Genomic DNA, 18,801 nt, shown 5'->3' with positions numbered 1-18,801 from the left:
ATACATGGTCAGAAGTCCAACACGGAAAACACAGAATTCATAATATCAGACTACAAAGGATAGGCACAAAGAAAGTTGAGACTTAGAAGCAAGGAAAGACATAAAGCACAATCCTGCACGGGGGGGCCGCCACCGGAAAACCCGACACTGCACACACCAGTAGCGGGAAACAGGAAATTCTCTCAGGATTTCAAAGGTTCAGCAGTGCAGGCAACTGGAGAAAAAAGCAGGATCTGCCAGTGAGAGCAGTCGAAGCACACATTCTGAATTCAGAAGCCAGCCCGAAATCCCTCCTCCCAGCTCAGAGCACCGCAGGGTGACTGGAACTCAGAATAGGTGTGAGCTGGCTGTAGCACAGTGCAGGTGAGAGCAGTTTAAGTCCCTTCTCCAGCTCTGTGACTGAAGGAGTGCACTGCAGTTCCAGGAAGTGACCAGTGGGCAGATCAAAGCTCCAGAGTGGAACAAGGATCAGACCTTGTATCTGAACGCGGCAGGAACTTGTGCAAGGGAGCACATGGGCACACGAGCAGTGGTAACATATTCACAATGTAAGAAGATCCACCAAAAAGCTCCTCTATAGTACTCCGACGTAAACTCTGGAATGGAATCTGGAGTGGATCTGATTTCCCAGAGGATTTGTAAATACTTTACATTAATAGTGAAGTGCAGCATAGGGTCCAAGCTAGTGTGCATAATGGTAAAAGGATCACAGAAAGTCTTCAAGAAGAGCCACTTGGGGGCAGGATCGTAGACTTACTGTCATTAAAAAAAGTTTATTTTCTTTGTTTGCAGTCAGTTAAAAGTTACTCATGTTCAAATATTGCATTTTTCCAATCATCGAATTGCCAAACATCAACAATTATAGCCTGTGGACCCATGAGCTTGTCAAACCTACTGGCTGAGTGAAGATTAGGAAATATCTTGCCTTAAATTTACCACTCTAAATGACATGAGTATATTGATCCTAAAAGAAGGAGGAGATTCAGGAGGAACACAGAAACTATTGGTGGCCTTCTTCAATTCATTTTTAGTCATTTTTAGTCTCCATAATAAACTGAGTATACACTGGCTCATAAAAAAAACAGAACAAGCAAACAAATTTTCAGGTGACAAAAGCAACAGTTCTGTATCAGATGGTGAGCAGCCTCTGCAGGCCGAACACATATGGGAATTGTGCATCTATCTTGCTTCTCTTGTTCCATGTCATCTTTGTTCAAACAGACCCTGGGGTGCCTGACCTTTCAATGGTGGCCCAAGGTCAGTTTCAGAGTAGTTTGGTGTAGATGAGCTCAGCCATGCCGTCACGGATGTAGCGGAAGTATTCCAGACTGGTCCGGTGGATCTTGCACTGGTACTTGCCGCAGGACTTGACGTACTGCAGGAAGTGGGGGGCCCCTGGGAAGATGACGTTGTCCGCAAGGATCACGGTGCCCTCCTGCAACAGGTCGTGCTCCTCTAGCAGCTGCAGGTCGCGCAGGTAGAAGCGCTTCCAGTGGTCCATGAAGACAAAGTCAAGTTTCTGCACCCCGTGCTTCTCCTTCAGCTGGGGGATCACCTCCTCTGAGGCGCCCACGATGAGCTCCACCTGATGGGTCGGTCATACCATCAGGTGCAAGAAAGTGGGGGACAGAAGCAACAAGTTCAAGATTATCACTGCACTGTCACAAACAATACACTGTACTTCAACCATCACACATAGCACTGCTACCAAATTTCTACCTTATAACCAAGAAGCTCAGGAATCACCAATAAATCCATAACCATACTATTTTGAAGTTGGAATGTACCACACAGGACCTAGACAGCTATGACTGGATGGCATGATGGTTTGTTTCGCGGCGGAAGGTCACTGAAGATAAGATAATCATATTTAAAAAAGGCAGTATTTGTGATAATGGGGTCAAGACAATAGGTTTCATTATTTTCACATACACCACTGTGGATTCATTAAAGGATGTGCTTTTGGTCTCCCTAGCCCAAGGGTGCCTGATAAATGCCACTGCACGCACAGATGTTTTGCACCTCGGTTATGAAAGAAATAGCGTCAGCTTGGGGTACATCTTTGAATGAGAGGTGAGTTACATAAAGTTATCTTTTTCAATTATAGAGGTTTTGTTTCTATCCAGGAGAATAAATGACCTTGCCTTGAAGAAGGGGACAGTGGTGTACCTCTGATGAGACTGGGAATCTTGCGCTACAAACTCAGGGGTAGTGTCCCCCATCAGAGCCTGCCCTGCTGTTTTAGGTCCCTGGGTGGAAACACATTTGGAGTTCTTGCTGCTGGTAGTGAATAAACTGAGGCACCATGGGGTCCATTTCGGGTTCACTGGTCAGTCCCAGGTGGATTTCATCAGAGCAATTTGAGCAGAAACAATTTTACTTCTCCCCCAACTCATCTTAATCAACCACATTCCAGCTGCATTGTGAGGGCCCCCCACTCAAGAAGAAGGGACAGTAATGGGGTGTCCATTGGCAGGGTGGCAAGGAGTGGAAGGGAAATTAGAGGGGGACAAAGAGGGGTTGATGGGATGTTAAATAGGGGCGCCTTCAACATGTACGTAAAATGACTGGAAGCAGTTTAGCGGGGATCACTGGAGACAGGTCAGAAGGCTACTGGAGAGAGTTCTGTGCACCCTCAGAAGGTTGGCTCCTGGGTGTAGGCATAGTCGGCTCATGGAGAGAGCCAGCCCTGTCCATCATCATGCTGGCCCTGCAGGGCTGAAATATGGTTTAATCCTGGGGTTTGTAATATGCAAAGGGAAACACCTTCTCTGTTTGCGACACAGATACACCAGACAATGAATGCAGTGCCCTCGGGCAGCAACAAACTCTTGCTGTCCTGCTGGTAGGGCATCCAGTGAATTCAGAGCGACTGCTTCCAGTCTTCTCTCGGAAGAGGGGTTAGAGATCCCCCGACATGCGGGTGCGGTGAGTGACTGCCCCGCCTGAAGGGGGATGTCTGAAGGGTCCATGAGACACCCTTCTCCCTCCAGGGGGCACCTTAAGGAGGCACAATGACAGTGGGCCGACTTTTTGTGGCGCACTGTTAGCGCGCCTCTTAATGGCATGTCTACCTTGGCACCCACACCATAATATGGTGCAGGTGCAGAGCCAAAGTGATTCTCTCATTTCCATGAGTCCACGCTCCCCTGCAAAAGAGGGAACATCGTCTCATGATCGGGGGAAGTGTATGTGAGCCGTGCCGGCAATCTTGGAGAGCAAACATGCTGGTATGTCAGTGCGCATGCGTGAAATGCTTTTACATACACACCATTGTCTGTGGAGTATTGACACACGAAACACTTGAAGGCAAACAGGAAGCAAAATGTTTGCATGGGGACTGCACCAAAAGAAATGTGTTTCTGCCTGCCTGGTGCAGTCAAGCGATGTCATCTACTGATGTGACTGTCGCGTAACAACACGACATCGCTCAGCTAGACCCACAATAAGAGATGCAAGGGGAATATGTCTGTGCGGTGGCCACATCTTCTGCTGCGGTAGACAATGTGTCTTGTGGTTGATAAGAAGATGATTTGTTAGGACAAATCTCCATCCAGAGATCTGGTGCCACATTTGATACCCCAACTAGGCTGTGGCAGGTTCAGTAGTCTGGGGGCCTTGGAAGGCCTTTTGCGGGTGGGCTGAGGGTGGGCACAGAGGACTCCATTGTGTTTAGGAAGGCAAGTGGCACTCTGTAGTCATGGGTGTGGACAGTCCAAATTGCAATGCAGAATTTTCAATGAAAACACTGATATCCTAATTCCCTTCAGATCTTAGTTCCAAGTGGATTTTGTAGATTTTGCAAATTCTCTACAGTTTGGTCTGAAACTACAGCTGACCCAGTTTGTGGTCTCTGCCAGACTGCCTCCTATAGCCTGGGTAGAGCATGTAATGACCCCCCCTCCACCAAGCTATTACCTACCCACTACCATCCACCCGTCTCACCTTCCCCCGCCTTCCACCTTGCATCAGTCCTATCTCCCATTTATAGTACTACAGGTAGTATATGGGACCAGTGATCCCAGTAAAAAGAAATGGGAGTTCCCTGCAGAATGTTGCCCAGAAAAAACTGGGCCTGCACATTTATGGATTAACTTGAAATAGCCAACTTTTGTGGGGGGATTCCTGCTCCGCACTATGTTTCCTGTACACTGTATCCCTGCATATAAATCTGCATTACTAGTAACTGGGTTTCTAAGTCTTTGCACCTATACCCTATAACCCGGGCCACCGGAATTATGCTGCATAAGAGGGCCAAATTATATGATAGGGTTGAGTAAAAGAAAAGGCAAATTATGCAGCATAATGCAGCGCATTTCGTAATAGTATTAATTCACTATTTTTAAACTTGGTAACACTATCTTGGCATTGGCTGTACCTCATTAGTACAAACTTAACCCTGAAATACAGCAATAAGCCACAGAAAGGTGGCCAGTCCAGCTTTGGAAAGGTCCTTCCACTGCGCTGCAGCACGTGTTGTCGCATTTTTACTAACTTTTGAACCGTTTGAGGTAGAAGCAACAATTTTGCAGATTACGCAGCAGATGATGGATTATGTGGCAAATGCGACAAATCTATAACTATGCGAAAATCGCCGCAGCCTCACAATCACATAATTCCAGTGGCCCTGCCTATAACTGAATGTAGCACGCACCTGTGCAAAGGGGGGAGCCTGGTGAAAGACGTGTGAGAGAAAGGGTGAGCTTGACATCATCACTCACTGTGGCTTAAGAGAGGCATGTGAGGAAGGCACATACGAAGCATATTTCAATTAACTTGTTTTCAAGAACATCCATGAATCGTGAACATCAAAACTGAGCGCTGTTTGATATATATTTCTGATTATTTTGGCACTGGTTTAGGAGAAAAAAATATATGATTTTATTACTGTAATTTCTGTAGATCTCCCTTCCCTAGAGATGTGACAACCTACTTTTTTAAAGGTATGTTTATTGGCATTTGTAATATATTCACATACAACCATTTGCTTATACCATGTTGAAAGGTAATACTGACAGAAGTGAGAACCTATTTCTGCTGATTCTCACATATTTTCCACAATTGTGGACTTCCTTAATCAAGGGAATCCTTAGCACAGTTTTGGAGGTAGCAGAGTGTAGGAGATATTGGCCCTCATTATGAGATTGGCAGCAAATGCATCCTACCGCCACGGCGACGGCCGCCAACATACCGTCGCCGTGTCTACCGACCGTCCATGCCATTATGACCGTAGACGGAATACCGCCAGAGGTTGGCGGAATTCCGTCGATGGTCATGGCAGCGGACAGCGGTAAGGTGGCGCTGCTGCCAGCAGCAGCGCCACGCCAGAAAAACTCCGCCTACAGTATCATGTTCCACGATATGGTCTGGCGGTGTTTTGCTGGCGGACGCTGCTGCTGGCAGCAGCGTCGCGTCCCGTCCCCTGCCGGAGGACCCCCTTGTATGCAGGTAAGTCGAATGCTCCAACAGGAGAGGGGGCAGGGGGTGTTGTGTGCATGTATGGGGGTGGGGGGGTGTGAGTGTGTGTGAATGCGTGCATGCGTGTGTAATGCATGTGTGCATGAGTGGGTGTGAGTGTATGTGCATGTTGTGTCGTGAGATTGCCTGTGTGCCTGGATGTATGTTTGTGAGTGTTGCTGTGAGTGTGTATGAATGTATGAATGCGTGGGTAAATGTGTGTATGCGTATGTGTGTGTATGTATGTGCATGTATGTGTGTAAATGTGCAGGGGGGTCGGGAGAGGGAGGGGGAGAGGGGGAGAACTTTAGGGAAGGAGGAGAGGGGCAGGGGAGACCCCTATAGTGCCTACCGCCATGGTTTCAGTGGCGGTACAGAAACCATGGCGGTGGGTGGGGTCAAAATGCCATGGGCGGCCTAGTGACGGCCGCTGGGCTGGAGACTGCAGTCTCCAGTCCGGCGGTCATTACTGCTGTGGCGGTTGGTGTGGTACATTGGCGGTTTGGCTTTGGCCAAACCGCCAATGTCATAATAGTGGATGTAGGTACCGCCACCCTGTTGGCGGTAATACCTCCACTATTCCACCAACCGCCAGGGTTGTAATGAGGGCCATAGTGATGTAACAGGTGAGAACCATTTGAACAAATACAATTCTATCAAACAATAGTCTGTATCAACCAAGATCTTACAAACCAGTTGTTGTCACAGGACTCGCGTGGTTGTAATATAATTCATTAATAAAGCAGCACATATTGTAAGAAAAAGTGTTGACATTTCGGCCCAATGGTTTATTTGACCAGGCCCTTCATCAGGACAGAGTCATAAGAAAGCCAGATAGAAGCAACCTTAGGACAATCAACAAGGACACTAAACATTAACAATCCTTGTTTACACCTCTCCTGTCACATCAAGCACTGACCGCCACAATATTTTAGGATTTTTCTTCAGTTGATATCTCTGTACTGTAGAATGTTTGGATCTGTTTTTTTCTTTCTCTCCGCTGGTTGCTTTTGTTTTTCTGCGCTGGTGGCTCACCATTCATGGGTTTGATTCACAAAGGTAAAATTACGCGTTTGTGTAAGTTTACATTTCCTCTAGTAACTTTACTACCTTTTAGTAGTAGTAAAATTACTAATGGTACAATTACACTTGCAGTTTGTGAATAATAAAACAGTAATAAAGTTACTACAACAAGTGTAAACAAACATAAAAGCGTATGGTTTTCTTTTGTGAATCTGTCCGGGCCTGATTCACAAGGGTAGGCTTACACTTTTTAGTAAGCTCACATTTGCCCCAGCAACTTTACCACTTTTTGGTATTCACAAACAACCAGTATATTTTTACTACTGGTAATTTTACAAAATAGTAGTAAACTTACACTCGTAATTTGTTAATATCAAAGAGTAGTAAAGTTATTACAGCAAGTGTAAACTTACACAAAAGTGTAAGTTTACCTTAGAATTAGGTCCTACATTTGCAATCATTTGTCTTTTTAGTTGTTAAGTTATGAATCATGTTTTCTTTTTTAAAATATCTTCCCCTGAGAGATCTGACCCTTTCGATACAGTGATGCTGCCCTGGTTCTTGGGGTTGTAAGACTTGCCCCATCTTTTTTGTTATATATTAATAGTCAGGCAAGAGATTGCAAAGGCTCAAAATAGTTATACTGCCAGTATCAGGATGTCATGAATGTGGTACTAGCCTGGGTGAATGATCAAACCACTGAAGGAAATGAATTACTACATAACAATGTGACAACCAAGCATGAATAATTTACAAACCTTTACAACCTACAATAAGCAGCCGGTGTTGCAAGCTGTCCTGTGTCCACGTACCCTGATCTACATTGGCAAAAGTGATAAAAAAATGTAATCTAAAATAATCCTGCATAAATCTAGGATAAGGTGTAAAACACCCAATGTCCTGAAAGGAACACTTCTACAATATGAACCCTCAGAACAAAACATTTGATGGACAGTACTCTGCGCGTCAACTCAGACCCCTGAGGAGAGGAGACAGAAAAACAACTGCTCAAAGAGGAGGCTCACATGATACTGACTAGTGACACACACCAGATGGGTCTGAACAAAGTGGAATACATCCTATATGTATTATAACTCAAAGTCAAATATTGCTGCAACCTTTTCAGCAATGGTCATAGATATTTTTGACAGACAACAGAGAAGATAAAACTCCAGACACCAGCTACTCAAATAACAGGGAAGCAGAAGCTAGTAAGCCAAGAGGATGTATAGCACCTACACAAGATATATATTCCATTGAACCAGAACTCTTTGATGTATTCCACACGGTGCTTAATTAGTCAATAAAAATGTGCTGGTGCTTAAAGCCCTCCTATGGAACTTGCAGCTGCTGCAATTAAATATGCGAGCATTGAATACTGAGGCAGTGGAATCCTGAAGCCATCTCGGGCCTCTTCAATACATTTACAGCCACAACCTGCCCCTTCAGCTCACTCTTGCAGCTTTCTGCTTTCTGCTTTTGTGATACTTTTCGTTTTTCTCGTCCTCTTTCTTTCCCATATGTGTCTTTTGATCCCAGGAAATGATTGAGGCAGAAGAATAAGTGCCAGCCCTCAAAAATAAGTGCTGATGCCCTGAACGGAAACCACTGGCTCAAATTAAGCACTGATTCCATAACATGAGGACCCAGTATCCAAAGACGCAGTGATACATTCACCATAAACACTTCAGGTCTATGTTCCTGTGACTAGTTGGTTACCTCATACAGAGGTACATAGAATAAATCATATAGGTGTGTTTTGAAATTGTGATACCCAGAATACATACTTTCCCTAGAACTAGAACTCTTCAGTGCATTCTATAAAACAAAGACCCACTCCCCAATGAATTCATGAGACAGTCTCCATAAACACTTCTAGACAATGTTCTCACCACTGAGAAAGTTACATGTAATAGTTCCCACAGACTGGCTGCAAAACTACGATACCCAGAAGACCATCAGGTCATCTTGATGTTATACACATCACAAACCTCCTGACTCTACAGATTCTTTATGAATAACACAATACATGTGGCTCGCGACCAGAAAGAACCCCGCAACAAAGAAATACTGAACTTACATGAGACAGCCACCCGCAATCAGGACCTAAACAACTTCAGTGTCCACACCAGTGTCTTCTCAAGTGAACTTACCAAGCAAAGAGCCCAATGAGCATGGGCACCCGACTCCACACTGCACCACCAGCATCGATCTGAGCACAAACCACGCTGAGGCACCTCAAGGACCCGGCATTCCTCCAAACCCAAAGTCACCTGGAGCTTGTGCCCTCCATCCAACACACTTCTTTTGGGTTCTTGGCATTTCTCATATAAAGTTAGTTTCTCTTTCCATACACTGTTTCTCTTCTAATGGAGGTAATAAGCTAACTAGGTAAGCAACACGTTTATAAACTATAGGTGTGGTATGTAGTTAGTAATAGGCACCTAACTTTATTTGTGTTCCTATATTCAAAGCAATTTGTATATACTGGGGTGCTTTTTTTATGGCGAGCACAAAGTGCTCCGTCCATTCTGTAATCTCTCTTTGGGCTTGGAACCACGCCCATGCCACGTCAGTCACTTACATTGGTTCGTGGGCTTGGCTTTTAAAATCCACTTGCTTTCATTTGTGAAAGGCATGCATACGTCATGCCTTTTCCGGTGTTTAGCCCACCTACACAGCACCGGTACAGTACCAAAAGAATACGAGGCTCGAAGTTTTCAGCCTGGAGTCCGGACTACTTTATCTGTTTATTTTCCACGCAGCACGATCGCGCTGCATTTTACATAGCGCGATTGCGCTGCATTTTTTTTTGCTTTACAACACCAATACCTCTAACTCGAACAAATGCGAGACCTGTTGCATTGAAAATGCTTGTTTTACATTGCACCTGGTAACAACCGACTCGAAGTCGGTGGTAACTGCATCTCCAAAATGCCCAAATTGCATTTTGGAAATGCATGGTACATCAGATTAGGAAATGAAAATAGGAAACCCCTATTTGCATTTCCAATTCTGGGAATCACAAATTGTGATTTCTACAGGGTAGAAATTGCAATTTGCATTACCTTATAGAGGGCTTTGTCCATTAGAAAAGCCCAGTTTGCATTTCTTAATGGTCCGAAATACAGATTCGACCTCTTAAGATATTCAAACAACCTTCTTCCATCTGGCCCATAGTCATGAACACTTTTGCACGTTGTGGTTCTAGCAACCCGTTGGATGTTGGCAATAGCTGATCCCTGAAGAGAACACGCATGCCTTCAACATTCATTTGACTTCTAAGAAACAGACAGAGATATCATTCTTCCATTCCATAACTCAACGAATAACCAAATGCACAAACCTGCTGGGTCAAGACTTTACCAATCAGTACTGACTTCAATGAATAGTTTCCACTAAACAAGAAGTTAATTTGTTAGCAATGCAATAGTTTTGCAACACCATAGGTTGACCAGGTGCCACCAGTGGGGCACATCCTGACCTGATGCATTGTCCCCTTGGGTTGTACACCTCACTAAAGGCTAGGCACATGAAAAAAGGGGAGTGGTTGCCTCATTTATCCGGAGAGGCCCTTTGTGTAACAGGAGTAAGTAGAACCCAACACAGGAGCTGCACTACTTACCGTGTCTTCATCAAACCCCGCCAGGCGGATGACTTTATCTGCCACCACCGCGTTATTTAGATCCATCTCCACCGTATAGAGCCGCGCCCCCAGGGGCAGGGCCTGGGCGATTAGGACTGTCGCATAACCGCAGTATGTTCCCAGCTCCAGCACGTTAAGAGGGGCCTTCTCATACACCAGTCGATCCAAGATCTTACCTGGAAGGAAACAGAAGGCCAACGGACCATGATACCAAAAATAAAGGCATGTGAAGCCAGGATAGTAGAAGGCGTATAAGACTTTCTTGTGACTTTCCTAATTCTGTAGATTACATTTAAAACCCAACGTGTGATTTATACCAGGGTTGTACAATGTGGGTCTAAAGGAATTGTTGCCATGCCATATTTTCAGGAATACAATGACATGAAAATATAAAATTATATATTAAATTATATTATATAATTTTATATACACATTTTCAATTTAAATTCATGTATGTTAACTTATGTCACGAGAATTGCCTGAAAAATAAGGTTTTGCAAGTAAGATGAGAAAGCCATATCTCTACAGCATCCAAAAGACTAGTGCGCTCATCTGTCTTTTGCCGAAAAACAAACATTTGTGTGAAAGCATTCTGAACTACAAAAGCAGGGGAAGAAGAAATGTCTATTTTATGCCTTTTCTTGGTTTGGTGTGTACTTGCTCCACATTTTTATTATCTCAAGGCATCTGGCCACCCAAACCTCACCTAGAATGTTCCACAATTCACTGCTCCCTTTACATTTCTGCCTATACGTTTACCCCTTATTTAACACTCAACCTTTGTTCCTTCCCCCTTCCTTGCCTTCAACCCTCCTCACCTTTTGGGATGACCTTGTATCTGTGCCCCCCTCCCCTGGCCATTGTGCACCTGGGGGCATATTTACAAGCCCCTTGTGTCTCCTTGCCCCACATTAGTGTCTTTTTTTTTTTACTCTAATATGGCATTAAGTAGGCATTTCCAATGTGCCATATTTACAAAGTGGCACGATGCTTGCATTGCGCCACTTTGTAACCCGTTGCCCCACATTATGAATGCTCCAGGCATAACGTATGCAAGGGGGGCGTTTCGGCACTGGGAGGTCTGAAAAAATGAAGCAGTGAAATTTACAAGATTTCACTGCCATTTTTGCATCATTTTTAACGCCTGCTCAGAACAGGCATTCAAATTAAGCATTATATTCAATGGGGCTCCTTGTGCTTTGCTGCACTAGTGTCAAATAGTATCAAAAATGTTGACGCTATTGTGCTAACGACCACCATGGTGCGCCGTATTGTAAATACGGAGCCCCCATGGTGTTGTTACGTTCCAGTAAGGGGGCGCAAGAAAAGTGGTGCATCATCTATAATGCGACACTTTCTTGTAAATATGCCCCCAAATGTCTCCTGCACTTCATTCATTTCAACAAGGTTTGGTGCACAGGGCTCAGTGGGGGCTAAATTATCAAAGTTGTTAAGGATTACATAACTTTTTTTTTTTTTAGAGAAATCTACCAGCCTCAATTACAGAGGTGGAAATGCTACCGTTGTAAACGGTATGTAGTTCATGTGCTTATTATGCACAGGGTGTAGTATGCTGTTTGTTTCCATTGCTGTGCGCGGGGAGGGCGCATGACTTGTAAGAGGTGAAGCATCCAATGGGTTATGATGTCACTTCCTTTGATAGAACATGTTTGTGCAGAGGGGTCAGCTTCAGTACATTGCTATTTCGCGTAATATTTGTGTTTTTATTACTTTTACTAAAGTTTACAAATGATCATATCTGACTAGGGGTGTAGCTTGGTCAATAAGACTGGGGGTGGGGGGGTTGGTGGGGGCGACTGGAGAGTTTCAGATTTCCCAAAAGTCACGCTGGGATATCTTGTTAAGACATTTTGGGGGTTATTCTAACTTTGGAGGAGGTGTTAATCCGTCCCAAAAGTGACGGAAAAGTGACGGATTTACCACCAGCCGTATTACGAGTCCATTATATCCTATGGAACTCGTAATACGGCTGGTGGTATATCCGTCACTTTACCGTCACTTTTGGGACGGATTAACACTCCTCCAAAGTTAGAATAACCCCCTATATGAGAATCACGACATGGGGGGGCTTACGGGACAGGAGAAAGATAGAGAGAGCTGGACGGATTGTTAGAGGTACTTAAAACACAACATTTTTCAAACTAGTCAACATTTTTAAGGCCTTCAAAACTGGGATGAGAGCGAGAGAGAGAGAGTGTGTGTGTGTGTGTGTGTGTGTGCGTGTATGTGTGTGCATGTAAAAACCTCAGGTGAAATCTGACAGACAGGTCACCATACCCGACTGAAGGCACTTGTACCCAACTATTTACTATAGAATAAACTTTTTAGGGGGGTTTAAGACCGCAAACTCCCCCCCTAGAAGCTACACCCCTGTATCTCACAGGTACACACGTTTAAGCTAATATTTTGGCTAACTGGAATGGCAATCTAGAGGCATGGCAGGGAGTAGAGTCTTGTGTGCAATATACAAAATGTAAAAGAAAAAAATACAAAGAGATCGTAACAAATTTTGTGCCACCCACACCCTGTGAGTAACACTTGAAATGAGCGCAGGGAGTGAATCAAAGGACTTGTCTTCAGGTCCTGTGAAGTGGCAACACATACCTTTCTGTGGCCCCACATTGCTGAGGTACTCGCAGTGGTAGCACCACTGGTCGAAGGTGTCCAGGACGTGCTGGGGGTCTCCAGGTATGGCATGCGTCATGACGTATTGGAAGGCCCGCTCCTCACGCGGGATGCCCGTCAGGTAGTCCTGCAGCTTACGCACTATCACCGTCCGGTAGAAGAGCAGGAAGTAATGACGGTAGCGGATGATCAAGGTGATTATGAAGGGAATGAATGCCAGTGCTATTGCCGGAGAGACCATCCTGGAAGCTGGAGGAAGAGCCTGGAATGGAACAGCGGCAGGTTTACGTGAGAAGAATTAGGTATAGACTTTTTAATTTGTCCCTCATATTCTGTGTCCAATAAAGGACTCCCAACTTACAGAAACTAGCTTGATTTGGGCTTCAGAAGGTGACCCACCCTCCACCAAGGAAGCACAGGTAATAGCCTTCACAGCCCACACTGGGTGTTTGGGGAGCAGCCGACCAAATGAAAGTCTGCCCCCCAGGGGTTTGGGAGAGTGGTGCAGGCATGCGACTGCTATTTTGATTTGGGATAGGATGTAGCCCAATGTAGCCCAAGGGGTTATTTAGGGGCTACCTGCCACCATTTTAGATACAGGTGACCTAGTGGCTGGTGGCAGGGAGCCAGTGGGTGACACTTTTCCCCCACCCACCCATCTCTTTATTTTGCAGCTTTGGGAGGTAGTGTTATTCATCCTAGTGGTTTATCATTAGGCCTTAGGCTAGGTGCTTAGCGTGGCCTGGAAAGTTTTGCAGGTGTTTACAGAAGTTTGATTGGCATTGCCATTTGCGAAACACAGAGAAAGTGAGGGTAGGCAGGAAGTTCAAGGTTAAAAATAGGATGTTTAGTTGCTTATAGGTTAATACTTGCAGTCATGGGCTGCAGAGGAAAGTTAGGGTTGAAAATGTTGAAATGTGCCACAAGATCAATGAGTTACTAGAAGGGTGGGGTATGTGGGTGGGACCGTAATGCGCTACAATATCAATAAGTTACTTGCTAGTGGGGTATGTGGGTGGGACCTTAATGCGCTCCAATATCAGAGTTACTTATGGGGTGGGGTATGTGGGTGGGACCGTAATGCGCTACAATATCAATGAGTTACTTGCAGGGTTGGGTATCTGTGTGGGACCGTAATGCGCTACAATATCAATGAGTTACTTGCGGGGTGGGATATGTGGGTGGGACTGTAGGGGTGGGAGTAGGGTATTGGATAATTCATTTGATGTATAACGAGGTTTTAGTTTTGTAAGGCGGTTTGCCCAGGAATAAGTTGTAATGTGCACCCGTATTAAGTAAGCACCCCTTTTCACGCTGTTCAAATGGTCTGTGGCCTGTGTTGCGCCCTCCCTCTCAATGACAATCACTCACCATGTTTAGAGAGCTCAGCCTGCGTGGAGGAACTCTCAATGCTTTCAGGGGGGCTGCAGCCACAGCACCTCCTCTGAAGACATTCAAAGTTTGCTGTCGGAGTACCCCATCTGCCAAAATCTAAATAAGGTCCAAAGTTATCACATGAATGTACCTATTAGTGGCTCACCTCCTAAGACACATCAGTGCACCAGACCAAGCATGTGAGGTGGGGTCTTGCTTACTGGACACACCTATTGCTCAAGCCTCACTCACTGTGCGTGACGTGTGGAGGCCGGGCTCAGCTCTCACACCCGGCTGGACACCACATCTGGTGCGACGCGGGGATGGGATAGAGGCAGGTGGCTAGGAAGAAACAGCACAACACTTTCTTTTACATTCTATTTTCTTTTGTGGTGTAAATATCTATTATGTTTCTAGAACCTTCTGGCGAATTCTTGCATAAGGTCTTTTGCTGGCTTTTCTGGAATATTGTGCCCAATATTTTGAGTGAGACCATCATTTAATTTTTTTATGAAGTGCCTGTTGGAATTTTGCATCGTCAGATGTATGATTCATATCTCCATAATAGTATGGTTATTTGCTTTGTATTCTAAACTATGTCTTTCCTTGACTGACACATCCTCTTTTTATACTTATCACATATGTGCACATATTGCAGCCATACTACAAAGGGAATATGTGCCAGCAGGAGTCATATCTTCTAGCCTGCTCTACAGTTGGCCACCTTACACCAGGCCTCAACTATGTCTGGGCAATTATATCGTTAAAGTTCAGAAGTCAATGTCTAGGTGGTTTTCAGTGGGTAGACTCTGTACATTGTTTGATCTTCATTTTATGCCTCGTATTCCAGGTATTCACCATCAACAATTTGAATTACCTGTGATGCACACACACAAAAGTTGCGTGTTACAGATGTGGTGGGCATACATGGAAAGAATGTGAAATTCTTTATTAAGGCTGACATCTGAGACATGTACACATACATCCTTGAAATAGCAGAACATTATGACAAGTGCACGCTATCAGGAAGCATAATCTGAATTTGAACACAGAATTTGGGGACCTTCACCTATTGCTTTTGCATCAACTATCTTGTTGGCTGACCTATTGTTTCCTGTAAATTGATTTGTGGCCAATTGGTGTAGCATCTCTATATAAAAATATTTAAGTAATAAATAAACTATTACGTTAGTGCATTTCTAATTCAGTGTTTGTTCCCTTTTCTCTTTCTTTTGTTTTTCTTTCAGAATGCAGCAGCTGTTACAATGGAAAGAACAACCTGATGTCTCCTGGAAACCAGCAAAGGGAGTACATTTAACCAATGACAATACTGATGACAGCTGTCTGTGGGATGTCAGGTCATGGTGCACTGTTTGGGGTCTGAGGGACAAAAGTTATTAGGACATCACCAAGATTAGTTCTTGTAGAAGGAAGTGGACATTTAAAATAATTTGAAAAAGTAATGTAGTAATTTACTTTGGAAAGTTGCTTTAAGCCTTACATCAGTGTTGCTCTATTGAGTGTCACATTTTATTCAAGGGTACACGCTGAAAACTACTTTTCAGATGAGTGTTTGACAGAATTAAGATCACTCTTTCTATGTGTAAGTTTGGATCTTTTGTTGATGAACCTATTTGAGGCAAATTAGTGCTCAATGCCAACAACTGCAAAACACAGGAAAGATTTTGGGTCATGTGGATTCAACAGTGTAAAAATAATGACTACTGCTAAGAGCAGTGAACAGTCAGTCAGAAAAAAATAGGAAGAAGTTTATTGATTTCTGCGGGGAAATAAATAAAAACATAAGGTGCTTAAAAGAAGAGAATGGAAAGTAACTTGTCATGTTACAGGTCTAGGAACGATTATCATGTATACCCTTTAAAGGACAGTCTGCTGTTGGGGACATTAAAAATCAACTCCAAATAGATCAAGCTTGTAAGTTATATAATTCTTCTGTCCAGGACCTTACCTGATTACTTTTTTATCTGCCCTGCTCTGTATATGCTTTTAAAGGCTGTGTTTGTAAACTGATATATACAATAGCTGACGTAATCACATTGTTGTATTCACCTTATTCAATTAATATTTGTCATGGTATTTTTAAATGTTTTTAAAATGATGGTGCATATCTATTTTAATGATTTGTATTAGGATAGTTTTTATGAACTATACGTGGAGATACTAAATAAATGAAAGTGTTTGATCCCTTCCGCCAAGAGTTGTTGGTAATTGGATAAATGGACTGTTACTTCTGGAAGTTGTGATGGTTGTGAACTGAAGTGTTCAAAGCCCTGTGAGATATGAGAATTGCTATTATTGTTAACACACGGATGCACTTCTTCTGCCTAAGCTCATGAGGTGCAGGAACTCAAGCGTGATGTTGAGAATTGATCCACCTCGGGATCCATTCGCTGTCCTAGGAGGAGCTGTGTATAACGTAGACACTCATCAGCCCATCGTGGGATTCGCGATTATTACACAATTGCTTGACTCTATTTAACCAATGGAACACTAGTATCATGGTATCAACACAATTGCTCTTGAGATGACCATCAAAGTATTATGAGATCATCCAACCTGGAGTCAACCATAAAAACTTGACAGCAGACCTTTTGGTCTCCAAGAGCCAAAATTAAGGAATGCATTAAACCATTTACAAAGACCTCATCCCAACATCCTTCAGTTTGTAATACTTCCAAAAACATTTCGGTTAGACAGGAATTTGCAAAGGCAGTCGTAGCATAAAGGTCTGCACCAACATGTAAGATTGAACGTGATCACCAAAGTCTACTTTGACCCGACGATGCACTCACTGATGCGGAGGACCAGAAATAGAAGGATGCAGTGGAAACAGAACTTCAGGCTGACAAGTTGACTAGCACACCCAGCCCTAACCAATGATCCTACACAAGAAGTTCATCAGGATTCTAACCATAGAGAGTGAAGAAAGCCAAAGAACAATCACGTTGTCTCCAAACTAGACCCTTAACCATCACTAAGGTTTCCATGGTGCCTCCTTTTTCCTGTTATCCTCCAGCATCCCTTCTTAAGGACCACTACATCACTTGAACCAGAGCATCCAGCACTCCAGTACCTCAACAACACTACTAATAGCCTAACACATGTGAAGAGAACTGCTTTGTGCTAAAAAGAGCTTTGAATTGGGCAAAAGGCAACAAACAACACTTTATAAAACTCCGTAAATTAATACTACATCAGTATGAAGATCAGACCCTAAGATATATTCAACAAGCAGACGCAAAGCCAATAGGTCTGGCATTGGGTGCCAGCCTTTTAGTTTGATGTTATCGTGTTGTCATATTTTTTGTAACACTTTAATGTTACAGGTGTTAGTCCCTCGCTGTTATTAAAATTAAATACCTTGTCTCAAAAGCAAACATACTTGTTTTGTCTCAGATACGAGTATTGCCATAATATTCCCTGGTACAGAAAGAAACACCTTTGTGTGTGGAGGTGCTGCTCGTGAAAGAGCAGAAGGCTGTCACTCACAGTGACGTCAGCCAATGGGTGAAGTGGGCAGACCCTCTGCCCCATTACGTGAGCTGGACTGTGAGGGAGAAAATGTGAAAAACACAACAGGAGGCCAATGGATGTAGCGGTCAGACTGTAAACCCCTAGACAACTACACGAACAAAAAACACACACGTGCACACACACACTCTCTCTATCTCTCCCCCCATCTTTCTCTCTCCCTCCACCTGCCCCTCTCTCTCACACTCCCACTCTCCCGCTACCTGTCCCCCTCTCTTTTCTCCTCTCTCTTTCTGTCTCACCCTGCCCCTTGCCCTTTCGCTCTTTTCCTCCCTCTCTCTCTCCCTGTCTCTCTCTGTCTCTCCCTCCCTCCCTTTCTCTCTCACCCTTGTCTATCTGTCCCCCTGACTTTCTCTCACTGTCTCTCTCTCTCCCTCACACTCTCTCTCTCTCTCTCTCCCTTCCTCTCTCTCTCCCTGTGTGTCTCTCTTTCTATCTCTCTCTCTCTCGCTCTCCCCGTTTGTGTCTCTCCCTCTGTGTCTCTCTCTTTCCCTGTCTCTCTCTCCCTCTCTCTCTTTGTCTCTCTCTCCCTGTCTATCTCTCTCCCCCTCTCCTCTCTCACATCCTTGTCTTCCTCCCCTTCTCTGTCTCCCTGTCTGTCCCTCCCTTTCTCTCTCTCTCTCTCTCTCCCGGTCTCTCTCCCCATCTCTCTCTCCCCTTGTCTCTCTCTCCCTCCCTCCCTCTCGCCGCTTCTCACCTGTCGGTCTCCGATGTGCCGCTCTCTGGTCTATGGGCCGCCCCTGCAGTGAGGCAAGGGCCTGCGTCCGAAGAACAGAGAAGAGCAGCTTCGAGCAGAGACCTCTGAGCCCCGGTGACGCTCTGGGCGCCGGACGGCGGCTGCTCATCAATAATGGATCCCAGGCCGGTCACCTGAGAGGCCCGGGCTCAGGTTCCCTCCCGCTGCCCTGCACTGCGACAGCTGAAGGGCCAGAGCAAGGCACACGCCATCCTTTCAAACACCGCTCTCTTAACTTTCTTTCACCTGTTGTGTGACCTTGGGCTCATTTCTACATTAGTTTCATGGTTTAGCCAAGTGGACTATTATTCAGTTGACTGGGATTATGGGGTTAAGCCAGTGAGAACTGTCCATGTACATGTCAAAT

The 18,801-nt window shown here is 44.6% G+C and overlaps 1 protein-coding gene across 1 annotated transcript; it reads right to left on the bottom strand.

Moving 5' to 3' along the window:
• Positions 1 to 1,264: 1,264 nt before the first annotated feature.
• On the bottom strand, positions 1,265 to 18,466 carry LOC138249472 (transmembrane O-methyltransferase homolog). The gene is made up of 4 exons (XM_069203430.1): positions 18,396 to 18,466; positions 12,752 to 13,034; positions 10,106 to 10,302; positions 1,265 to 1,585 (listed from the first exon to the last, which is right to left on the bottom strand). The coding sequence occupies exons 2-4, from the start codon at positions 13,011 to 13,013 to the stop codon at positions 1,265 to 1,267; spliced, it is 780 nt and encodes a 259-aa protein (XP_069059531.1). The 5' UTR covers positions 13,014 to 13,034; positions 18,396 to 18,466.
• Positions 18,467 to 18,801: the final 335 nt, after the last annotated feature.

Source organism: Pleurodeles waltl, chromosome 8 (assembly GCF_031143425.1).
Source record: "Pleurodeles waltl isolate 20211129_DDA chromosome 8, aPleWal1.hap1.20221129, whole genome shotgun sequence".
NCBI classification, from domain to species: domain Eukaryota; kingdom Metazoa; phylum Chordata; class Amphibia; order Caudata; family Salamandridae; genus Pleurodeles; species Pleurodeles waltl.
The sequence above is the reverse complement of the archived record's forward strand: the minus strand, read 5'-3'. Positions and strand labels throughout refer to the sequence as shown.